We start from the raw sequence: 22,369 nt of genomic DNA, 5'->3' as shown, positions 1-22,369 counted from the left end.
ATTAACACTTGGAAGACCAGCCAGGCACGGTGTCTCATGCCAGTGATCCCAGCACTTTGGGAGGCCGAGGTGGGCGGATCACTTGAGATCAGTAGTTCCAGACCAGCCTGGTCAATGTGGTGAAACCCCGTCTCTACTAAAAATACAAAAAATCAGCTGGGCATGGTGACGCGTGCCTGTAATCCCGGCTACTCAGGAGGCTGAGGCAGGAGAATCACTTGAACTAGTGAGTCAGAGGTTGCAGTGAGTCAAGATTGTACCATTGCACTCCAGCCTGGGCAACAAAAGTGAAACTCCATCTCAACAAAACAAAATAAAATAAAAAGACTCGGAGGACCTGCCTAGTAGACCCTGGGGAGACTCTGTGTGATGTACAAGTCTTTGTGTTCCTTTGTTCTTTTTGGAGACAGAGTCTCGCTCTGTTGCCCAGACTGGAGTGCAATGGCACAATCTCGGCTCACTGCAACCTTTGCCTTCTGAATTCAAGCGATTCTCCTGCCTCAGCCTCCTGAGTAGTTGGGACTACAGGAGCACACCACCACAATCAACTAATTTATATATTTTTAGTAGAGGTCATCTCACCAGCTGGCTTATTTATTTATTGATAAGTAATGGGTCTACTTCTGATAATGGTAATATGATTCACTGATCTCTTCTAAGAAACTGGAATTCAGAGGAAGTAGTCTAGTGCAAGAGGCAGACCCAGGAGATAGACTGAGTCGTGTATTCTACAGATGTCCACATCCTAATCTCCATTTTCTGGACAGAATAATGTCCCCAAATATGTCCATGTCCTAATTCCCATGTGACAGACAGAATAATGGCCCCAGAGATGTCCACGTCTGAATCCTCATATGGGAGACAGAATAATGGCCCCAAAGATGTCCACATCCTAATCCCCATGTGGGAGACAGAATAATGACCCCAAAGATGTCCACATCCTAATCCCCATGTGGGAGACAGAATAATGACCCGAAAGATGTCCACATCCTAATCCCCATATGGGAGACAGAATAATGGCCCCAAAGATGTCCACATCCTAATTCCCATGTGGGAGACAGAATAATGACCCCAAAGATATCCACATCCTAATCCCCATGTGGGAGACAGAATAATGGCCACAAAGATGTCCATGTCCTAATCCCCATGTGGGAGACAGAATAATGGTCCCAAAGATGTCCACATCCTAATCCCCATGTGGGAGACAGAATAATGGCCCCAAAGTTGTCCACATCCTGATCCCCACAGTTTGTGAAGAGGGGACTTCCTTGACAATGGGAGGCTTTAAAAGCGGATCTCAGGGCACAGTGCAGGCTGGCTACGTGGCTGGTTACGTGGCTGTGCTGTGCAGTGATGTTGCCTGGGTTTTTAATGTAACCACCACCCAAACAGTGTACATCGTACCCATTTGGTAATTGGGGACTTTGCAGATTTGCTTAAATTGGAGATCTTGGGATGGGGACATCGTGTACTCTCATCATAAGTAGGAGACAGGAAAATCAGAGCCACAGAAAGAAAAGTCAGAAGCTGAGGTGACACGGCTCCTGTCTTTCAAGATGCAGTAAGAGGCCAGGCACCAACAGGAACAGACCTCGGAGGCTGGGCAAGGCAAGGAAAAGGGTTTTTCCTGGAAGCCTCCAGAAGGAACCGGCCCTGCTGACACCACAGTTTCACCCGTGTGACATCCAGCTTTTGATTTCTAACCTCTAGAACTTTAAGAGGACACACGTGTGCTGTTTTAACCCACCGAGCGTGTGCTGGCTTGTTAGACAGCCACAGGACATGCATGCACACCCTTGACATGAGTCTTGGCTAAGGGCATGGTTTCACTGGTCCTTTGGGGCTGGAGGCGGTGCACTGGAAGAGGAGACCGTTTCTGCAAAGCCTAAAGTGGGCTTGACTGGTTGGATATGGAAAGGCGTAGAGAGTTTTTGTTTCTGATTCAGGTCGTTTGAAGGAATGGTAGTGTCTGTCCAAGAGATGGAGAAATGGGGAAATGCCCCAGTGGGGACTTGGGAAAGGTTGACTTTGAGGGGTCTCTACGTGAATACACCCACAGTGCTACCATGAATGTGCATCTGCAGAAGAGAGGAGAATGGGGATGGAGACTGCAGCTTCAAATATGGAGGCAGGCAGGGAGGTGCAGAATGCACGTACATGGATACAGCTGTGTGCATGGATCAGAGCTGTGTGCGTGGGTAGAGTAAGGCAGGGAGGTGCAGAATGCATGTACATGGATACAGCTGTGTGCATGGATCAGAGCTGTGTGCGTGGGTAGAGTAAGGCAGGGAGGTGCAGAATGCATGTACATGGGTCTACCTGTGTGCATGGATGAGAGCTGTCTGCACGGGTGAAGGCAGGCAGGGAGGTGCAGAATGCATGTACATGGATACAGCTGTGTGCATGGATCAGAGCTGTGTGCATGGGTAGAGTAAGGCAGGGAGGTGCAGAATGCATGTACATGGATACAGCTGTGTGCATGGATCAGAGCTGTGTGCATGGGTGAAGGCAAGCAGGGAGGTGCAGAATGCATGTACATGGATACAGCTGTGTGCATGGATCAGAGCTGTGTGCGTGGGTAGAGTAAGGCAGGGAGGTGCAGAATGCATGTACATGGATACAGCTGTGTGCATGGATCAGAGCTGTGTGCATGGGTGAAGGCAAGCAGGGAGGTGCAGAATGCATGTACATGGATACAGCTGTGTGCATGGATCAGAGCTGTGTGTGTGGGTAGAGTAAGGTAGGGAGGTGCAGAATGCATGTACATGGGTCTACCTGTGTGCATGGATCAGAGCTGTGTGCATGGGTGGAGGCTGGCAGGGAGGTGCAGAATGCACGTACATGGATACAGCTGTGTGCATGGATCCGAGCTGTGTGCATGGGTGGAGGTAGGCAGGGAGGTGCAGAATGCATGTACATGGATACAGCTGTGTGCATGGATCCGAGCTGTGTGCATGGGTGAAGGCAGGCAGGGAGGTGCAGAATGCATGTACATGGATACTGCTGTGTGCATGGATCAGAGCTGTGTGCATGGGTGAAGGCAGGCAGGGAGGTGCAGAATGCATGTACATGGATACAGCTGTGTGCATGGATCCGAGCTGTGTGCATGGGTAGAGTAAGGCAGGGAGGTGCAGAATGCATGTACATGGATACAGCTGTGTGCATGGATCAGAGCTGTGTGCGTGGGTAGAGTAAGGCAGGGAGGTGCAGAATGCATGTACATGGATACAGCTGTGTGCATGGATCAGAGCTGTGTGCGTGGGTAGAGTAAGGCAGGGAGGTGCAGAATGCATGTACATGGGTCTACCTGTGTGCATGGATGAGAGCTGTCTGCATGGGTGAAGGCAGGCAGGGAGGTGCAGAATGCATGTACATGGATACAGCTGTGTGCATGGATCAGAGCTGTGTGCGTGGGTAGAGTAAGGCAGGGAGGTGCAGAATGCATGTACATGGATACAGCTGTGTGCATGGATCAGAGCTGTGTGCGTGGGTAGAGTAAGGCAGGGAGGTGCAGAATGCATGTACATGGGTCTACCTGTGTGCATGGATGAGAGCTGTCTGCACGGGTGAAGGCAGGCAGGGAGGTGCAGAATGCATGTACATGGATACAGCTGTGTGCATGGATCAGAGCTGTGTGCGTGGGTAGAGTAAGGCAGGGAGGTGCAGAATGCATGTACATGGATACAGCTGTGTGCATGGATCAGAGCTGTGTGCATGGGTGAAGGCAAGCAGGGAGGTGCAGAATGCATGTACATGGATACAGCTGTGTGCATGGATCAGAGCTGTGTGCGTGGGTAGAGTAAGGCAGGGAGGTGCAGAATGCATGTACATGGATACAGCTGTGTGCATGGATCAGAGCTGTGTGCGTGGGTAGAGTAAGGCAGGGAGGTGCAGAATGCATGTACATGGGTCTACCTGTGTGCATGGATGAGAGCTGTCTGCACGGGTGAAGGCAGGCAGGGAGGTGCAGAATGCATGTACATGGATACAGCTGTGTGCATGGATCAGAGCTGTGTGCGTGGGTAGAGTAAGGCAGGGAGGTGCAGAATGCATGTACATGGATACAGCTGTGTGCATGGATCAGAGCTGTGTGCATGGGTGAAGGCAAGCAGGGAGGTGCAGAATGCATGTACATGGATACAGCTGTGTGCATGGATCAGAGCTGTGTGCGTGGGTAGAGTAAGGCAGGGAGGTGCAGAATGCATGTACATGGATACAGCTGTGTGCATGGATCAGAGCTGTGTGTGTGGGTAGAGTAAGGCAGGGAGGTGCAGAATGCATGTACATGGGTCTACCTGTGTGCATGGATCAGAGCTGTGTGCATGGGTGGAGGCTGGCAGGGAGGTGCAGAATGCACGTACATGGATACAGCTGTGTGCATGGATCCGAGCTGTGTGCATGGGTGGAGGTAGGCAGGGAGGTGCAGAATGCATGTACATGGATACAGCTGTGTGCATGGATCAGAGCTGTGTGCATGGGTGAAGGCAGGCAGGGAGGTGCAGAATGCATGTACATGGATACTGCTGTGTGCATGGATCAGAGCTGTGTGCATGGGTGAAGGCAGGCAGGGAGGTGCAGAATGCATGTACATGGATACAGCTGTGTGCATGGATCCGAGCTGTGTGCATGGGTGAAGGCAGGCAGGGAGGTGCAGAATGCATGTTCATGGATACAGCTGTGTGCGTGGATCCGAGCTGTGTGCATGGGTGAAGGCAGGCAGGGAGGTGCAGAATGCATGTACATGGATACTGCTGTGTGCATGGATCCAAGCTGTGTGCATGGGTGAAGGCAGGCAGGGAGGTTCAGAATGCATGTACATGGATACAGCTGTGTGCATGGATCCAAGCTGTGTGCATGGGTGAAGGCAGGCAGGGAGGTGCAGAATGCATGTACATGGATACTGCTGTGTGCGTGGGTGGAGGCAGGAAGAGAGGTGCTGAATGCATGTGCATGGGTCTAGCTGTGTGCATGGATCAGAGCTGTGTGCATGGGTGGAGGCAGGGAGGGGGGTGCTGAATGCATGTGCATGGGTCTAGCTGTGTGCATGGATCAGAGCTGTGTGCATGGGTGGAGGCAGGGAGGGGGGTGCTGAATGCATGTGCATGGGTCTAGCTGTGTGCATGGATCAGCGCTGTGTGCATGGGTGGAGGCAGGGAGGCGGGTGCTGAATGCATGCTCATGGAGACAGCCGTGTGCATGGATCAGTGCTCATGATACGAAAGCAGAGAAAGAAGGGTGATGGTGAGAATAGGGTCCCTGAAGAACCAGGATGTGGGGACCTCTTGCAGCTACTGCGCTCTCCGCTCCTTCCCCGCCATGCCTCTCGTTTTTCTAATTTGTTAATTCTGGGTAATAATATCATGTAAGATTGTTGTGAGCTTTGCTGACAGAATCTATGGAAAGCATTTGCACGGCTGTGAAGCCGTATGTAATTATGTAATTAGGAGCCATTCATTCCTCTCTGACTACGTTGCTTCTGGCTGGATTTCATGTGCTTGAAACTCCATCCTCTGTGCTGTTTTCCATGTGTTTCACCTTGTTTCTTTCCTGCACTTGTGCCTGACCATCCGCCCACTGCCCATGCCTGTGGGAAGGTCCAAGGCAGCACGGATTATTTCCAAGAGTGTCTTCCTTTGCCCCAAGAGCGGGCAGTATGTGGGTGAGCATTTAACAAACATTCACCGGACTGAGAGAAGTTGAAATGGTTCCTGTAGCTTGCAGTTCAACAGTCTGTAGGACTGAACAGTGGCTTCATGCAGATTTTACTACATTTCTGCACCATCTCCCCGGACCTCCAGCGGGCATCTGGCACTTCAAAGATTCCCTTTCCTTTCAACACATGCACACCTGTGTTTATTGTGACACCATTCACAATAGCAAAGGCCTGGAACCAACCCCAATGCCCATCAATGATAGATTGGATAAAGAAAATGTGGCACATACACACCAGGGAATACTATGCAGCCATAAAAAAGGATGAGTTGGTGTTCTTTGCAGGAACATGGATGAAGCTGGAAGCCATCATTCTCAGCAAACGGACACAGGAACAGAAATCCAAACACCACATGTTCTCACTGATAAGTGGGAGTTGAACAGTGAGAACACATGGACACGGGGAGGGGCACATCACATACTGGAGCCTGGGGGCTGGAGGGTAGGGGGATAGGGGAGGGAGAGCAGGGGTGGGGGGATTGGGGAGGGCTAACATTAGGAGAAATACCTAATGTAGCTGATGTGGGGATGGATGCAGAAAACCACCATGGCACATGTATACCTGTGTAACAAACCTGCACAATCTGCACATGGACCCCAGAACTTAAAGTATAATAAATAATTTTTTTAAAAAAGGGAACTCACTGCATTCTTGGAACTGAGCTCACCTTCTGTCCTCTTGCCAGTCTCTTAGGATTGTCATTTTTTTTAAAAGCTGTAGCTAGAACAGGATGTGTTATTTAAGCCACGGGGAGCATGATTTACACGACCGTGTTGTTTATTCACAAGGCAACTTTCATTTCCCTGCAGAAGCCCCCACCAGGGAAGCGCACTCCATCATTCTGAGAACGTGTGGGAGACAGCGTCTGTCACTCACAGCTGCGGAGGGGCGGGTCATTAAATTCTGCCGGGAACCGGCAGCTCCTTGGTCTAGACAAGAGCTTGACCGGATAGGGAGTGTTTAGTCTTTGTGGGTGGCCTCTAGTCTCTTTGGCATATTTCTTTCTTTTTCTAAAAAAATTTATTTATTATACTTTTAAGTTCTGGGGCAGATGTGCAGAGCGTGCAGGATTGTTACATAGGTCTACACGTGCCATGGTGGTTTGCTGCCTCCATCCCCCCTTCATCTACATTAGGTATTTCTCCTAATGCTCTCCCTCCCCAATCCCCTCACCCCCTGCTATCCCTCATCTAGCCCCCCACCCCCCAACAGGCCCCGGTGTGTGATGCTCCCCTCCCTATGTCCATGTGTTCTAATTGTTCAACGCCCACTCATGAGTGAGAACATGCGGAGTTTTCTTTGTGTTCTTGTGTCCGTTTGCTGAGAATGATGGTTTCCAGCTTCATCCATGTCCCTGCAAAGGACATGAACTCAGCCCTTTTTATGGCTGCATAGTATTCCATGGTGTCTGTGTGCCACATTTTCTTTGTCCAGCCTATGATCAGTGGGCATTTGGCTTGGTTCCAAGTCTTTGCTATTGTAAACAATGCTACAGTAAGCATACATGTGCATGTGTCTTTATAATAGGATGATTTATAACCCTTTGTGTATATACCCAGTTATGGGATTGCTGGGTCAAATGGTATTTCTAGTTCCAGATCCTAGATCCTTGAGGAATCTTTTTTTTGTTTCTGTTTTTGTTTTTTTTTGGAGACAGAGTTTCACTCTTGTTGCCGAGGCTGGAGTGTACTGGCCCAACCTTGGCTCGCTGCATCCTCCGCCTCCCGGGTTCAAGCCATTGTCTCGCCGTATGCATGGGTCTAGCTGTGTGCATGAAGGAAGGCAGGGAGGGAGTTGCCGAATGCATGTGCGTGGAGCCAGCTGTGTGCATGGACCAGGGATGCGTGCTTGGCTGAGATGCAGGTTTTTGCATGGCTCAGGGCTGTGTGCGTGGGTGAAGACAGGGAGGGAGGTGCTGAATACATGTGCATGGATCTAGCTGTGTGCTGAAGCGATTCTCCTGCCTCAGCCTCCCAGGTAGGTGGGATTACAAGTACCTGTCACCACATCCAGCTAATTTTTTTTTTTTTTTTTTGTATTTTCAGTAGAGACAGAGTTCGCCATTTTGGCCAGGGTGGTCTCAAACTCCTAACCTCAGCTGATCCACCCACCTCAGCCTTCCAGAGTGCTGGGATTACAGACTTGGGCTCCCACACCCGGCCTCTCTTTCAGTTGTTTAACAGCACTTTAAGAATCTAAAAACCATTCTTAGCCAACAGCCTATACAGAAAGAGGTACACATTGAATTTTGCCTATGGGGTATGGTCTCCAAAGCCACATAGGAAGCCAGAATTAGTGATGCTCCCAGCATGAACTCTGAGACCAGCAGCCTCTGTGAGCTCATTGGAAATACAGATTCTCAGGCCTCCTAACACCTGTCAAGTCGGGAACGCCAGGGGTACAGCTGTTTTCACAAGATCTCTGGCCGATTCTGTTGTGTGCTAAGTGTGAGGACCCCTGACAGGACTGCAGGGGACGGAGCCCCAGCTCTGTGCATGGGGAGAAAAGAAGCTCGCTCTCTTGACTGGGTGCAGTGGCTCACACCTGTAATCCCAGCACTTTGGGAGGTCAAGGCACACACATCACAGGGTCAAGAGATCAAGACCATCCTGGCCAACATGGTGAAACCCCCTCTCTACTAAAAATACAAAAATCAGCTGGGTATGGTGGTGGGTGCCTGTACTTCCAGCTACTCTGGAGGCTGAGGCAGGAGAATCACTTCAACCTCGGAGGTGGAGGTTGCAGTGAGCCGAGATTGTGCCACTGCACTCCAGCCTGGGCAACAGCATGAGACTGAGTCTCAAAAGAAAGAGGAGGAGGGGAGGAGGAGGGGAGGGGAGGGGAGGGGGAGGGGCCGTTAGCTCTCAGTAATTCCATATGAATTCTCCGTAGAAATCCTGAAGGAAGTTGTGTTGCTTTAGCTGATGTTGTCATTGCTGTTTTTTAAACAAGTGAATAAAAGTTCACTCAGGACTCCCCAGACTCACCCAACTGAACAAGAGTAATTTAGATTCAGAGTAAGAGTTGGAGAAACAGAGCAATATAGTGTGACACTTGTCTAGTTTTTTAGGAAACTTGGGATTATACCGGAAATTGACAGTAGAGGGGCAGAGAGAGAGAGGAGGAGGAGGGAGGGAAGAGAGGAAGAGACAAAGGAAGAGGAGGAGGAAGAAGAGAAAGAGGGAGGAAAGGATGAGAAAGACTGAAGGAGGAGAAAGAAAAAGAGAAGGAGGATAAGGGAGAAAACAGGAGGAGGAAAAGGAGAAGGAGGAAGAAGTGGGACAAGGAGAAAAGATGGAGGAAGAAGAGAAAGAGAAGAATAGGGAGAAAGAAGAAGAGAATGAAGAGGAAGAAGGGAGTGAGAGAGGGAGAGAAGGATAGAAAGAGAAAAAGGTGACAGAGAAGGAAGAAGTGAAGGAGGACAACAAGTAGATGAAGGAGGAGGAAAAAGAAGAATAATGAAAAGGAAGAACCAGAGAAAAAAAGGAGGAAGAGGAAGGGAGAGAGGGATAGAGAGAGGAATACAGAATAAGGGGAAGAGAGAAAGGAGGAGGAAGAGAAGGAGGAGATGAAGGAGGAAGAAGAAAAAATACGATGAGAAAGAAGAGAAAGGAAAAGGAGGAAGAGGAAGGGAGAGAGAAAAAAACAGAAGATGGAGGAGGAAGTGCAGGAGGAAGAGAAAGAGGGAGAAAAGGATGAGGAAGAGAAGGAGGAGAAAGAAAAAGAGAAGGAGGATAAGGGAGAAAACAGGAGGAGGAGGAAAAGTAGAAGGAGGAGGAAGAAGTGGGACAAGGAGAAAAGATGGAGGAAGAAGAGAAAGAGAATAGAGAGAAAGAGGAAGAGTAGGAGGAGGAAGACGGGAGTGAGAGAGAGGGAGAGGAGGCAGCTCCTCTGCAGCTCAGAGGTGATGTCACCTGCATCAGTTCTTGCTACACGGCGGAAACGCCAGGGAAATCACAGAACTGGGATCTCGACTCGCTGCAACCTCAAAGTCCCAGGTCCCAGCGATGCTCCTGGTTCAGACTCCGGAGGACCCGGGACCACAGGCGCGCACCACGCCCGGCTGATTTTCTGTATTTCGGCAGAGACGGCTTTCACCGTGTTGGACAGGATGGTCTCGATCTCCTGACCTCGTGATCTGCCCACCTAGCCTCCCTAAGTGCTGGGACTGCAGTCATGAGCCAGTGCACCCGGCCTCTTCTTTTCATCCCTTTCTTCCTCCCTTCCTCCTGCCTCTCTCCCTTTTTTCTTTCCCTCTCTTTCTTGTTCCTCCTTCCTTTCTTCTCCCCTCCTTCTCTCCTTCCCCTCTCTCTCTTCTCTTTCCTTTGTCTCTCCTTCCTTCCTTTCTTCTCTCTTTCATTTTTCTCTCCTTCCTTCCTTCTCTCTTTTCTTGCTCTCTGTTTCCTTCCCTTCTTACTGCCTCCCTCCCTCCCTCCCTCTGTCCTTCCTTCCCTCCTTTTTTCCTTGTTTCCTTCGTTCTTTCCTTTCTCCTGATTTCTTCCTTCTTACTCTTTTTCTTTCTCTTTCTTCCCTCTATCGATTTTTTTCTTCCTCTATCTTTCTCCTTCCCCTTCACTGACCTTTGAACACCCAAAACCAATGTGCTCTGACCCAGCCTGTAGCCCATGACACTGAGTTGCTCCAAGCAGGTGCAGGATTCTGTGCAGACACGTCCGTCCCCTCCCTGCCTGGTTCTCAGCACGGCCTGGCAGGGACAGGTGTGGGCGCAGGGCTGGCCAGGGTGCAGGTGCAGTGTGCTCCAGGTGCACTTTCCGGACAGACATTTTCATGATGTCAGGAAGGACAGGGGCTGCCTTTGCAGGGAACACCGAGGCCTGCCTTGCCAGCAGGAGCAAGGCTGACTGCAGTCCTTCTTATTCTGCGGCAGCTCTGACAAGTCCCAGACCTCAAGTCACCCTCTAACCAAAGTGACTCTGAGGATGACGGAGACGCTTTGCTGCCTCCCCTTCTGTCACGCTCTCTGTGCTGCCCTAACACAAGAAATTGCAGCCATGGTCTGAGTGGCATTTTCTCTTGTTTCTTTGTTGTTTTGAGACGGATTTTCGCTCTTGTTACCCAGGCTGGACTGCAGTGGCATGATCTCGGCTCACCGCAACCTCCGCCTCCTGGGCTCAGACAATTCTCCTGCCTCAGCCTCCCGAATAGTTGGGATTACAGGCACGCTCCACCGTGCCCAGCTAAATTTTTTTTTTTTTTTGTATTTTTAGTAGAGACATGGTTTCACCATGTTGACCAGGATGGTCTCGATCTCTTGACCTCGTGATCCACCCGCCTCGGCCTCCCAAAGTGCTGGGATTACAGGCGTGAGCCACCGCGCCAGGCCATCTTTTTTTTTTTTTTTTTAAATACAGAGTCTCACTTTGTCGCCCAGTCTGGACTGCAATGGCGCGATCTCGGCTCATTGCAACTTCTGCCTCCCAGGTGTGGGCTGCGCTAGGCAACGTCTCGAAGCTTACGTATGTGGCATTTGAGGCCAGGGCATGGGAGAATACTGAGGCACTGTGTGTGTGTTATTTGTGCATGGGTGCGAAACTCCCAGACTGTGAAAACAGGACGGGGAGTGGAGCATGTGGAACACAAAAAGCAGCCTCCTAAGAATGCAATTTGAGTGTGGACGAGGTCACAGGTGCCTCAGCAGCCCACCTCAAGTGACCATCTAGTGGACATTCATAGTTAACAGAAGCCCTTTCAATAAATACTTGGCGTATCGCAAATTTCTGCACGTTGATTTTCTATCCTGAGACTTTGCTGAAGCTGCTTATCAGTTTCAGGACACTTTGGGCCGAGACGATGGGGTCTTCTAAATAGACAATCACGTCATCTGCAAATAGTGACAATATGGCTGCTGCTTCTCCTGGTTGAATACCCTTTATTTCTTTTTCTTTCCTGATTGCTATGGCTAGAACTTCCTATCGAATAGGAGTGGTAAGAGAGGGCATCCCTGTCTTGTGCCAGATTTCAAAGGGAATGCTTCCAGTTTTTACCCGTCTGACACAAGAACAGAAAACCAAACACCGCATGTTATCAGTCATAGGCAGGTGTTGAACAATTAGAACACGTGAACACAAGGAGGGAGCATCAGACACTGTGGACAGTTGGGGGGCTAGAGGAGGGACAGCCGGGGATGGGGAGGGTGGGGAGGGATAACATGGGGAGAAATACCAGATGTGGGTGATGGGGGAATGCAGGCAGCAAACCACCTTGCCATATGTGTACCTATGCAACAATCCTGCATGATCTGCACATGTACCCCAGAACCTAAAGTACAATAAAAAATAAATAAATAAATATTCGGCAGACAGATGCTGGGGCGGAGTCTCTCAGAAGAGCTACCCCCAGCCCCACTCAGCTGGAACTGTCTGACTTCTTCGTTCTTGGGGTTCACCACAAGCTATAAGCTCCGCCTCCCGGGTTCCAGCATCTCTCCTGCCCCAGCCTCCTGAGTAGCTGGGACGACAGGTGCCTGCCACCACACCCAGCTAATTTTTGTATTTTTGGTAGAGAGGGGTTTCACCATGTGGGCCAGGATGGTCTCGATCTCTTGACCTCGTGATCCGCACGCCTTGACCTCCCAAAGTGCTGGGATTACAGGCTTGAGCCGCCACACCCGGCCAGTCTGAGTGTTTTCTTGGGGTAAAAATGTCACAAAGGTCTGTGCCCTCCAAGGTCTGCTTTGCAGAACGTGGCGTCTCTGGCAGGAACCTGGCGTTCATGAACAGTCCCCTGAACGGGGAGGGCTCTGCTTGCAATAGACTCGTGTGGCAGGCAGAGTGAGCTGTGCAAGGAACAGGAAACTGACATGACTGCGGAGGGGAACCCCAGTCATCGCTCCTGCACCTGAAATATTTCCCCTCCCTGACTCTTGAGGTAGCGGATACATGTGGGTATAATCGCCTGTTTCCCGGTAAAGACGTTTTCTTGACATAAGCACACAGCAGCCTGTGCCTATCACAGTCAGCAGACTAGAAGTCACCTGGGCTTTGTCTCAGTCTGCCAGGCCACCGTCATGAAGTCCCATAGACTGGGTGGCTTATAAACAACAGGCATTGATTCTCCCAACGTCCTGGAGGCTGGAGGTCTGAGATCCAGGTGTGGGCAGCACTGGTCCCTCCTGAGGCCTCGCTCCTGGGCTTGGAGACACCGTCTTCTCCCCGTGTCCTCACTGGGTCGTCCCTCTGTGTCTGTGTCCTCACCTCCTCTTCTGTTGATTTCTCTTAGTCCATTTCACGCTGCTGTCACAGAACACCATAGACTGGGTGGCTTAGAAACAGCAGACGTTGATTCTCCCACAGTCCTGGAGGCTGGAGGTCTGAGATCCAAGTGTGGGCTGTGCCGGCTCCTCCTGAGGACTCTCTCCTTAGCTTGTAGCTGCCAGCTTCTTCCTGCATCCTCACAGGGTCGTCCTCCTGTGTGTGTCTGTGTCACCTCCTCTTCTTGTGAGACGTCTTAGTCCATTTCAGGCTGCTCTCTCAGAATACTATACACCGGGCAACTTAAAAACAGACATTGATTCTCCCGTAGTCCTGGAGGCTGGAAGTCTGAGATACAGCTGTGGGCATGTAAATGAATGTGTACATGGGAGCATGTATGTATGTGAATGAGTGTGTGCATATGAATGTGTGCATCTGTCTGTTTGCATGTAAATGAGTGCGTGAGCATCTGTGCATGTGGATGTGTGCATGTGAATGTTTGCATGTGAATGAGTGTATGGGAGGATCTGTGCATGTGGATGTGTGCATGTGAATGAGCATGTGATGAGTGTGCATGTGAGCACATATGCACATAAATGAATGTGTATGTGTGAATGAGTGTGTGAGTCTGCATGTGCAGGTGAGTGCATACACGACTATGCGTCCATATGTGTGAATATGTATTTCTGTGCATGTGAGCATGGGAGTGAATATGTATTTCTGTGCATGTCAGCATGTGAGGATGTGCACGTGAATGTGTGTGTGTGTGAATTTCTTACAGAAAAAAAAAATCCTCAAATAGAACTTCATCAAGTCATCCCCTCTGTGCCCCCAGAAATAGCAACATCTTCAGCACAATGCGCTGTCTTCTGTAAATTCCACACTGATTTTCAACATCCTGCAGGTGGTATCTTGTCCCCGTAAATAGTGCTACTCATGCCACAACTGAATATGCATAGTCGAAGAACTCTTAGATAAGAGGAGTTTTCAAAATATGGTGGAAACCAGAGACCCCCCAGACGTAGCCCACGGGGGATTCACAAGAGGAAGCTTCCCTTCAGAGTGCTGAGAGTGTTCCACAGTGTCGGGGAACCCAGGAGCGGTTACAGCTGCATCTGGAGGACACAAGGGTCTCTCTGGATGGAGGCGTCGTACCACATGGTGAAAGCACAGGTGACGTATTTGGGGCCTGAGCCCCTGGATCCTCATTATGAACGATGGCAGACTACAACAGAAGCTTGCTCCAGGAGCTGATTGAAGGATTTGTTTGCAAAGAAGGCACAGCACTAAATGTAAAATGAGGTGGGTGAGTGTCTCAGGCACCCGTTGAAGCGTGAATGCTGAGTTCTGTGCACCCGGAGCTGCGGTCTCTCCTGGGCACGCAGGGGGGCCCCATCCGGCCTCTCTGATCACTGTGTCCACAACAGCAGTGTGGGAAGGTCGCCGTGCTGGACTCAGAGCCACGGTACCTGCTGACCCTGCCTGTGTGGAAGTGGCCCGGCCCCCAGAAGACCCCTGTATTTTCCAGCTACAAGCTGATGAGGAAGGAAGAAGAATCCTGGCTTTGGGGACAGATCTTGCCTGGAAATTTGGCAGAACTTAGCTGCAAAAGAGAGAAGCACAAAGCAGATGCATAAAACCTCTTCCTGCATTGAAGGCTGCTCCGGAGAAAGACCTTCAAACAGCTTGGTTGGCTTCATTCGACCCCCGCCTTCCCTCTTTCTTGCCGCCTCCTCTGTTCTTTCCTTCTTCCCTTCCTCTTTTTAACCTTTTCACCTTTACTTTTGGTCTTTAGATGCCCAGGGCAAGATAGGACACTACAAAACCCAAGCCATGGGTTCCTGTATCTGCCCCTGAGGTGTTTTCTTTTCTTCTTCTTTTCTATTTTTTTTTTTTTTTTTTTTTGGAGACAGAGTCTTGCTCTGTCACCCAGCCCAGAGTGCAGTGGCACGATCTTGGTTCACTGCAACCTCCGCCTCCCGGGTTCAAGGGATTCTCCTGCCTCAGCCTCCTGAGTAGCTGGGACTACAGCCTGCAAACAACAGACATTGATTGCTCACAGTTCTGCAGGCCGGGAGTTCAAGATCAAGGCATGGAAGATTCCATGTCTCTCAGGGACCTGCTTCCTGATTCATAGACCAGATTCTGCCACCACTGCCAGCTAATTTTTGTATTTATAGTAGAGACGGGCATTCTCCATGTTGGACAGGATGGTCTCGATCCCTTGACCTTGTGATCCACCCTCCTCGGCCTCCCAAGGTGCTGGGATTACAGGTGTGAGCCACCACGTGCAACTTGAGATGTTTTCAGATACAATCTCTGTGTTTATCTCTTTTCATGCTCTAATAAAGACGTGTCCATGACTGCGTAAGTTTTCAAATGAAAGAGATTTAATGGACTCACAGTTCTATAGGGCTGGGGACGCCTCGTAATCATGGCAGAAGGCGAAGGAGGAGCAAAGGCATGTCTTACAGGGTGGCCGGCAAGAGACAGTGTGTGAAGGGGAGCTCCCCTTTATAAAACCATCAGATCTCCGGGTGCGGTGATGCATGCCTGTAGTCCCAGCTACTCAGGAGCCTGAGGTGGGAGGATCGCTTGAGCCCAGGAGTCCTGTGCTGTACTGCGCTGTGCCTATTGGGTGTCCACACTAAGTTTGGCATCAATATGGTGACCTCGTGGGAGCGGGGGGGCCAACAAGTTGCCTAAGGAGGGATGAACCAGCCCAGGTCAGAAACGGGGCAGGACAAAACTCCCATGCTGATCAGTAGTGGGATCGTGCCTGTGAATAGCCACTGCATGCCAGGCTGGGCAACAGAGTGACACCTCGTCTCTAAAGAAAGAAAAAAGACACATTGGCATTTTGGGAGCTCCAAGTCAAGATGAGATTTGGGTGGGGACACAGCCAGCTATATCAGTAGTGGGATCGTGCCTGTGAATAGCCACTGCACGCCAGGCTGGGCAACAGAGTGACACCCCGTCTCTAAAGAAAGAAAAAAGACACATTGGAATTTTGGGAGCTCCAAGTCAAGATGAGATTTGGGTGGGGACACAGCCAGCCGTCAGACTCCAAATACACTGGGATACTTTGGCTTTTGAAGAAAACATCCAGGCACCCCAAGGTGATTTCCAGATGGAAAATTATGTAGGTCAGTCCATTTCCTTTTACACAGCAGAAGAACAGAGGCAAGAGTCAGTGAGAAATGATCACAGGAGTTCCATAGCTCTGTCCGTCTGCTGGGGTCCAGTCTTCCTGTTCCCATCACTTCAAACACAGAGGATAGCTTGGTGGGCACACTGCATTCTCTGTTACGGCTCTCTGTGCCATACTGGCCGCTTAAGTCAGCACCAGGAGGCAGTGAACTGAGAGCATCAGAATTTCTGAAGTCAGTGGGTCTCACAGGCCACTGCACGCAATCTGGGGGAGGGCATGTTCCTGAGCTCTCATCAGTGCCTGCTTTCGCCATGTTGCTCAGACTCGTCGTGAACCCCTGGACTCAAGCAGTCCTCCTTCCTTGGTCTCCCAGAGCACCGGGATTACAGGCATGAGCGGTCACAGTGCCAGGGACACTGCTGAGGGGTGAAATCAATGTGGGCAAAATGACCACCACTCCCAGAAAACTCCAGAGAACATAACCAAGGTAATGTCTGCTCTTTATTCCTGATTCTGTAAGGAGGAGGAGCTCCTAAACCTCTTGCAATTTCACGAAGGCTAGCAATGCCCTGATTATACAATGAGGTGACTCCTGCTGCTTCCTAGATGTCCTCGAGGTGGGCTGGCCACCAGAAACACCAACCATGTCATTGGGGGAGTGGAATTTGGGGGCAGCCTCACCTCCAGGGAGGAAAGAGGGGCTGGAGGTTGAATCTGATTATGGGGGCGATAACTTGATCAGTCATACCTATGCAATGAGACCCCAGGATAAACTCTGGACTTCAGATGTCTTAGTCTGCTTGCGTTGCCATCACAAAACACCATGGCCTGGGCAGCCTGCACACAGCACACATTGATGGTTCACAGTTCTGCAGGCTGGGAGTTCAAGATCAAGACATGGCAGATTCCGTGTCTGGCAGGGACATGCCTCCTGGTTCACAGATGCTGACTTCGGTCTCTGTTCTCCCATGGTGGATACATTGACCAGATTCCCAGAAGCTGATTACAAGAGATAGGCTCCTGCAACGTCTTCATCATGACACTAAGACGTTAAGAGGGGGCTGTGCTGGTTTCTGGGCTACTGTATCCTAACCGTGAAGGCTCTCATATTCCACCACTTCTAACTCCTCCGAGAGTCCCCCATTTCTTCCATCCCGCTAACCACGATCAAAGGCCAGCTCCCACTGCAGAAAACCGGGGTGTGGTGTGTTCCGAGATTATCGCCTGCCACGAGGGTAAAATCCGCAGTCTTTGCAACATGTCGTTCTGCGTCTCAAGTTCCTTTTTGAACCGTGTGTTTTCCACGAAGCGTATGATCACAGACCTCACATGCCTCAGTTCTCCGTGTGGCATACCTTGCTCAATGGAAACCAAGAATCTTTTTTGATGTTAGGAAGTTTCATCTAATTGCTAGTGTTTATTAGGTACAGAGGCAACATGCTCACTCATCTGCTTCTGATCAATTAATAGGCACTTTGTTCCGATAAAGAGCAAGTGAGTTAAAGGTGTACATCATGGATTTGAACATGCGTCTGCCTGGTGAGACCGATTAACCCGTCACTGAAATGCAAACCACTTGGGAGTGTGACTCTCATTGCCTGTTCCAGAGAAACCCAGCAGCAGAGAAGCTGGGCTCAGAAGCATATTACCCAACCTCACTTTCTCTGCACAATTCTCAGTGCAGCTCGTCAGTATATTCCACCTCTCCCTGAAGCATCCTTGGGAGTCCTGAGAATCCTCTTTCCTGCTCAGAATTGTTGTTTCTTTTTTTAATTTTTATTTTAGGTTGTGGGGTACATGTGCAGATCATGCAGGATTGCTGCATAGGTACATACATAGCAAGGTGGTTTGCTGCCTCCATCCCCCCATCACCTATATCTGGCATTTTTCCCCATGTTATCTGTCCCCAACCTCTCCACCCCGTGCCATCCCTCCCATAGCCCCCCCAAGAGACCCCAGTGTGTGGTGCTCCCCTCCCTGTGTCCCTGTGTTCTCATTGTTCAGCACCCACCTATGAGTGAGAACATCCGGTGTTTGCTTTTCTGTTCTTGTGTCAGTTTGCTGAGAATGATGGTTTCTAGGTTCATCCATGTCCCTAAAAAGGACATGAACTCATCATTTTTTATGGCTGCATAGTATTCCATGGTGTATATGTGCCACGTTTTCCCCATCCAGTCTATCGTCGATGGGCATTTGAAATTTGACTCATGTTACTCTTCTCTTCTTCCCGCAGACCCCCGATGAAGGAGCACACACCTCCGTCTACGCAGCAGTCGCCCCAGAGCTGGAAGGCGTTGGAGGCCGTTACCTATACAATGAAACAGCGATCAGGTCCCTCCCCATCACCTATGACCAGAAACTGCAGCAGCAGCTCTGGTCTAAGAGCTGTGAGATGACGGGCATCCTTGATGTGACCTTGAGATACCCTGTGTCAGGATAGCTGTGGCCCTCAGAAGTGCGCTGCACCTCCCACTGGCTGCTGGGTCTGTGAAGACCGTGGTGTTTGTCTTTCTCACACCCATCTGCCCACGGGGGTGGGGCTCTGTCCTCTAGTTTTGAGACAGGTCCCTGAACTTCTGCAGGATGTCAAGAAGCCAAGGAAACATTGTGGGGCTGGGTGGGGCCGGCAGCGGGGAAGTAACCACCACAGGTGGTCCTCTGCCATTCAGCCATAAACCTTGCGATTCCAAAGTGCCCAATGGTCACAGGTGCCATAAATCATTAAATCTTCCAACGTACATGTGCCGTTTATCTTGCTGTGTTAACTACACCTTAACTCCCAGAAAACTGGAGGGGGGACATAGCAAAGACAATATGTGCTCTTTGCTCCTTGTTCTGAAGCAAGCAGGAGCCTCTAAAACGCCTGCAATTTCACAAAGGATTACGACGCCCTGGCTGTACAATGAGGTGACTCCTGGTGCTTCCTCAACAGCTTCAAAATGGGGGTGGTCCCAGAAACACCCACCATATCATTAAGAGGGTGGAATTCTGGGCCAGCCCAACCTCCAGGGAGGAAAGAGACAACAAAAGTTCCAGGAGAGGGGACCTCTCTGAAGAGGCCACAGGATCCTCTCTGAGACCTACTGGTATACGAGGTCTTCTGTTTCATTTTGTTCGCGTACTCACTGATTTTTTTTTCCGGAGACCCAGCTGTGATTCACAGGTGTCAGACCTGGGGAGAGGTGTGAGTCTCGCTTACGACCCCCTGTAGGATCTGCTGCACGCGGCCAGCAGCACCATCTGGTCAGCAGCATTCAAGGGTGGCTCAGTCACAGGTGAAGTGTGCCACTGTCACACCTGATAGTGTAAAGCAGTGCACAGCTATGGGGGGAGATTCGGAAGAGCAGGAACGACGGCACGGCCTGGGCACTGTCACCAGGGAATTCTGTTTACAGCAGCAAAAATAGGGCATGGACGGGGCACGATGTGAGATTCACTAGAACATGAGACAAGGATAGGTCCAGATGGTTGCATGGAATTCTACAGACAGGGGACAAGGGCAGGACTCGGACAGTGGTCACCATGGGGTTCTATAGACAGGGCACAAGGACAGGATTTGGACAGTGGTCACCGTGGGATTCTATAGACAGGGCACAAGGACAGGATTTGGACAGTGGTCACCATGGGATTCTACAGACAGGGGACGAGGACAGGATTTGGACAGTGGTCACCGTGGCATTTTGTAGACAGGGTACGAGGACAGGATTTGGACAGTGGTCACCGTGGGATTCTACAGACAGGGTACGAGGACAGGATTTGGACAGTGGTCACTGTGGGATTCTACAGACAGGGGACGAGGACAGGATTTGGACAGTGGTCACCGTGGCATTTTGTAGACAGGGTACGAGGACAGGATTTGGACAGTGGTCACCATGGGATTCTACAGACAGGGGACGAGGACAGGATTTGGACAGTGGTCACCGTGGGATTCTACAGACAGGGGACGAGGACAGGATTTGGACAGTGGTCACCGTGGCATTTTGTAGACAGGGTACGAGGACAGGATTTGGACAGTGGTCACCATGGGATTCTACAGACAGGGTACGAGGACAGGATTTGGACAGTGGTCACTGTGGGATTCTACAGACAGGGGACAAGGATAGGATTTGGACAGTGGTCACCATGGCATTTTGTCGACAGGGTACGAGGACAGGATTTGGACAGTGGTCACCGTGGGGTTCTATACACAGGGGACGAGGACAGGATTTGGACAGTGGTCACCGTGGGATTCTACAGACAGGGGATGAGGACAGGATTTGGACAGTGGTCACTGTGGGATTCTACAGACAGGGGACGAGGACAGGATTTGGACAGTGGTCACCGTGGGATTTTGTAGACAGGGTACGAGGACAGGATTTGGACAGTGGTCACCGTGGGATTCTACAGACAGAGGATGAGGACAGGATTTGGACAGTGGTCACTGTGGGATTCTACAGACAGGGGACGAGGACAGGATTTGGACAGTGGTCACCGTGGCATTTTGTAGACAGGGTACGAGGACAGGATTTGGACAGTGGTCACTGTGGGATTCTACAGACAGGGGACGAGGACAGGATTTGGACAGTGGTCACTGTGGGATTCTACAGACAGGGTACGAGGACAGGATTTGGACAGTGGTCACCGTGGGATTCTACAGACAGGGGACGAGGACAGGATTTGGACAGTGGTCACCGTGGCATTTTGTAGACAGGGGACGAGGACAGGATTTGGACAGTGGTCACTGTGGGATTCTACAGACAGGGGACGAGGACAGGATTTGGACAGTGGTCACTGTGAGATTCTACAGACAGGGGACGAGGACAGGATTTGGACAGTGGTCACCGTGGCATTTTGTAGACAGGGGACGAGGACAGGATTTGGACAGTGGTCACCGTGGGATTCTACAGACAGGGGACGAGGACAGGATTTGGACAGTGGTCACCGTGGGATTCTGTAGACAGGGGACGAGGACAGGATTTGGACAGTGGTCACCGTGGGATTCTGTAGACAGGGTACGAGGACAGGATTTGGACAGTGGTCACCGTGGGATTCTGTAGACAGGGGACGAGGACAGGATTTGGACAGTGGTTACCGTGGGATTCTGTAGACAGGGGAAGAGGACAGGATTTGGACAGTGGTTACCATGGGATTCTGTAGACAGGGGACGAGGACAGGATTTGGACACTGGTCACCGTGGGATTCTACAGACAGGGGACGAGGACAGAATTTGGACACTGGTCACTGTGGGATTCTATAGACAGGGCACGAGGACAGGATTTGGACACTGGTCACCGTGGGATTCTGTAGACAGGGTACGAGGACAGGATTTGGACAGTGGTCACTGTGGGATTCTGTAGATAGAATCTGTTTGGGAAGCTGAGAACTTCTAGAGACGCGTGGTGGAGACAGTTGCACAGCCGTGCCACTGAACCTTACACTTACAAAGAGTTAAAATGTGCCTGTCATCCCAGCACTTTGGGAGGCTGAGGCAGAAGGCTTACCTGAGGTCAGGAGTTCAAGACCAGCCTGGTCGACAAGGTGAAACCCCGTCTCTACTAAAAATACAAAAATTATCTGGGTATGGTGATACCTGGCTATAATCCCAGCTACTCAGGAGGCTGAGGCAGGAGAATTGCCTGAACCCAGGAGGTGGAGGTTGCAGTGAGCACAGATCACGCCATTGCACTCCAGCCTGGGCAACAAGAGCGAAACTCCGTCTCAAAAAGAAAAAGAAAGAGGCCAGGCACGGTGGCTCACGCCTGTAATCCCAGCACTTTGGGAGGCCGAGGCGGGCGGATCACGAGGTCAAGAAATCGAGACCACCCTGGTCAACATGGTGAAACCCCGTCTCTACTAAAAACACAAAAACTTAGCTGGGCATGGTGGCGTGTGCCTATAATCCCAGCTACTCAGGAGGCTGAGGCAGGAGAATTGCCTGAACCCATGAGGCGGAGGTTGCGGTGAGCCGAGGTTGCACCATTGCACTCCAGCCTGGGTAATGGGAGTGAAACTCCGTCTCAAAAAAACAAAAGAATTTTGAGATGGTTCATTGTGGATCGTCGCAGTGAAACCAATGCAATCACAAGGGTCTTATCAGAGTCAAGCAGAGGGAGACGAGGGAGCTTTGAGTGCAGATGAGATGTTCATCTGATGGACGCAGAGACTGGAGCCTCCTCCCTTACCCTCCTCAGAGCGATCTTGGCCTTTCTGAATCTTGCCTTCAGACTTCTCGTCCCAAGAACGGAGAGAGAACAAACCTCTCTTAAGTCTCCAACAAATTGGTAGTCAGTTGTTACAGCAACACAGGAAACGTAC

The 22,369-nt window shown here is 50.6% G+C and overlaps 1 protein-coding gene and 1 long non-coding RNA gene across 2 annotated transcripts in view; both read left to right on the top strand.

The window, feature by feature from the left end:
• Positions 1-18,811, top strand: part of DHRSX (dehydrogenase/reductase X-linked) — a 195,705-nt gene extending 176,894 nt beyond the window's left edge. The window contains exon 7 of the mRNA XM_078362397.1: positions 18,309-18,811. Coding sequence (XP_078218523.1) covers positions 18,309-18,515 — 207 coding nt within the window. The 3' untranslated portion in view covers positions 18,516-18,811. The remainder of the gene's footprint in view (positions 1-18,308) is intronic.
• Positions 18,812-19,042: 231 nt separating this feature from the next.
• LOC144580982 (uncharacterized) overlaps positions 19,043-22,369 on the top strand; it is a 14,326-nt gene continuing 10,999 nt past the window's right edge. Inside the window, exon 1 of the long non-coding RNA XR_013531404.1 lies at positions 19,043-19,161. This is a non-coding gene — a long non-coding RNA (uncharacterized LOC144580982). The remainder of the gene's footprint in view (positions 19,162-22,369) is intronic.

Source organism: Callithrix jacchus, chromosome X (assembly GCF_049354715.1).
Source record: "Callithrix jacchus isolate 240 chromosome X, calJac240_pri, whole genome shotgun sequence".
Lineage (NCBI taxonomy): Eukaryota > Metazoa > Chordata > Mammalia > Primates > Cebidae > Callithrix > Callithrix jacchus.
Note: the sequence above shows the minus strand (reverse complement) of the source record. Positions and strands in the feature narration are given on the sequence as shown.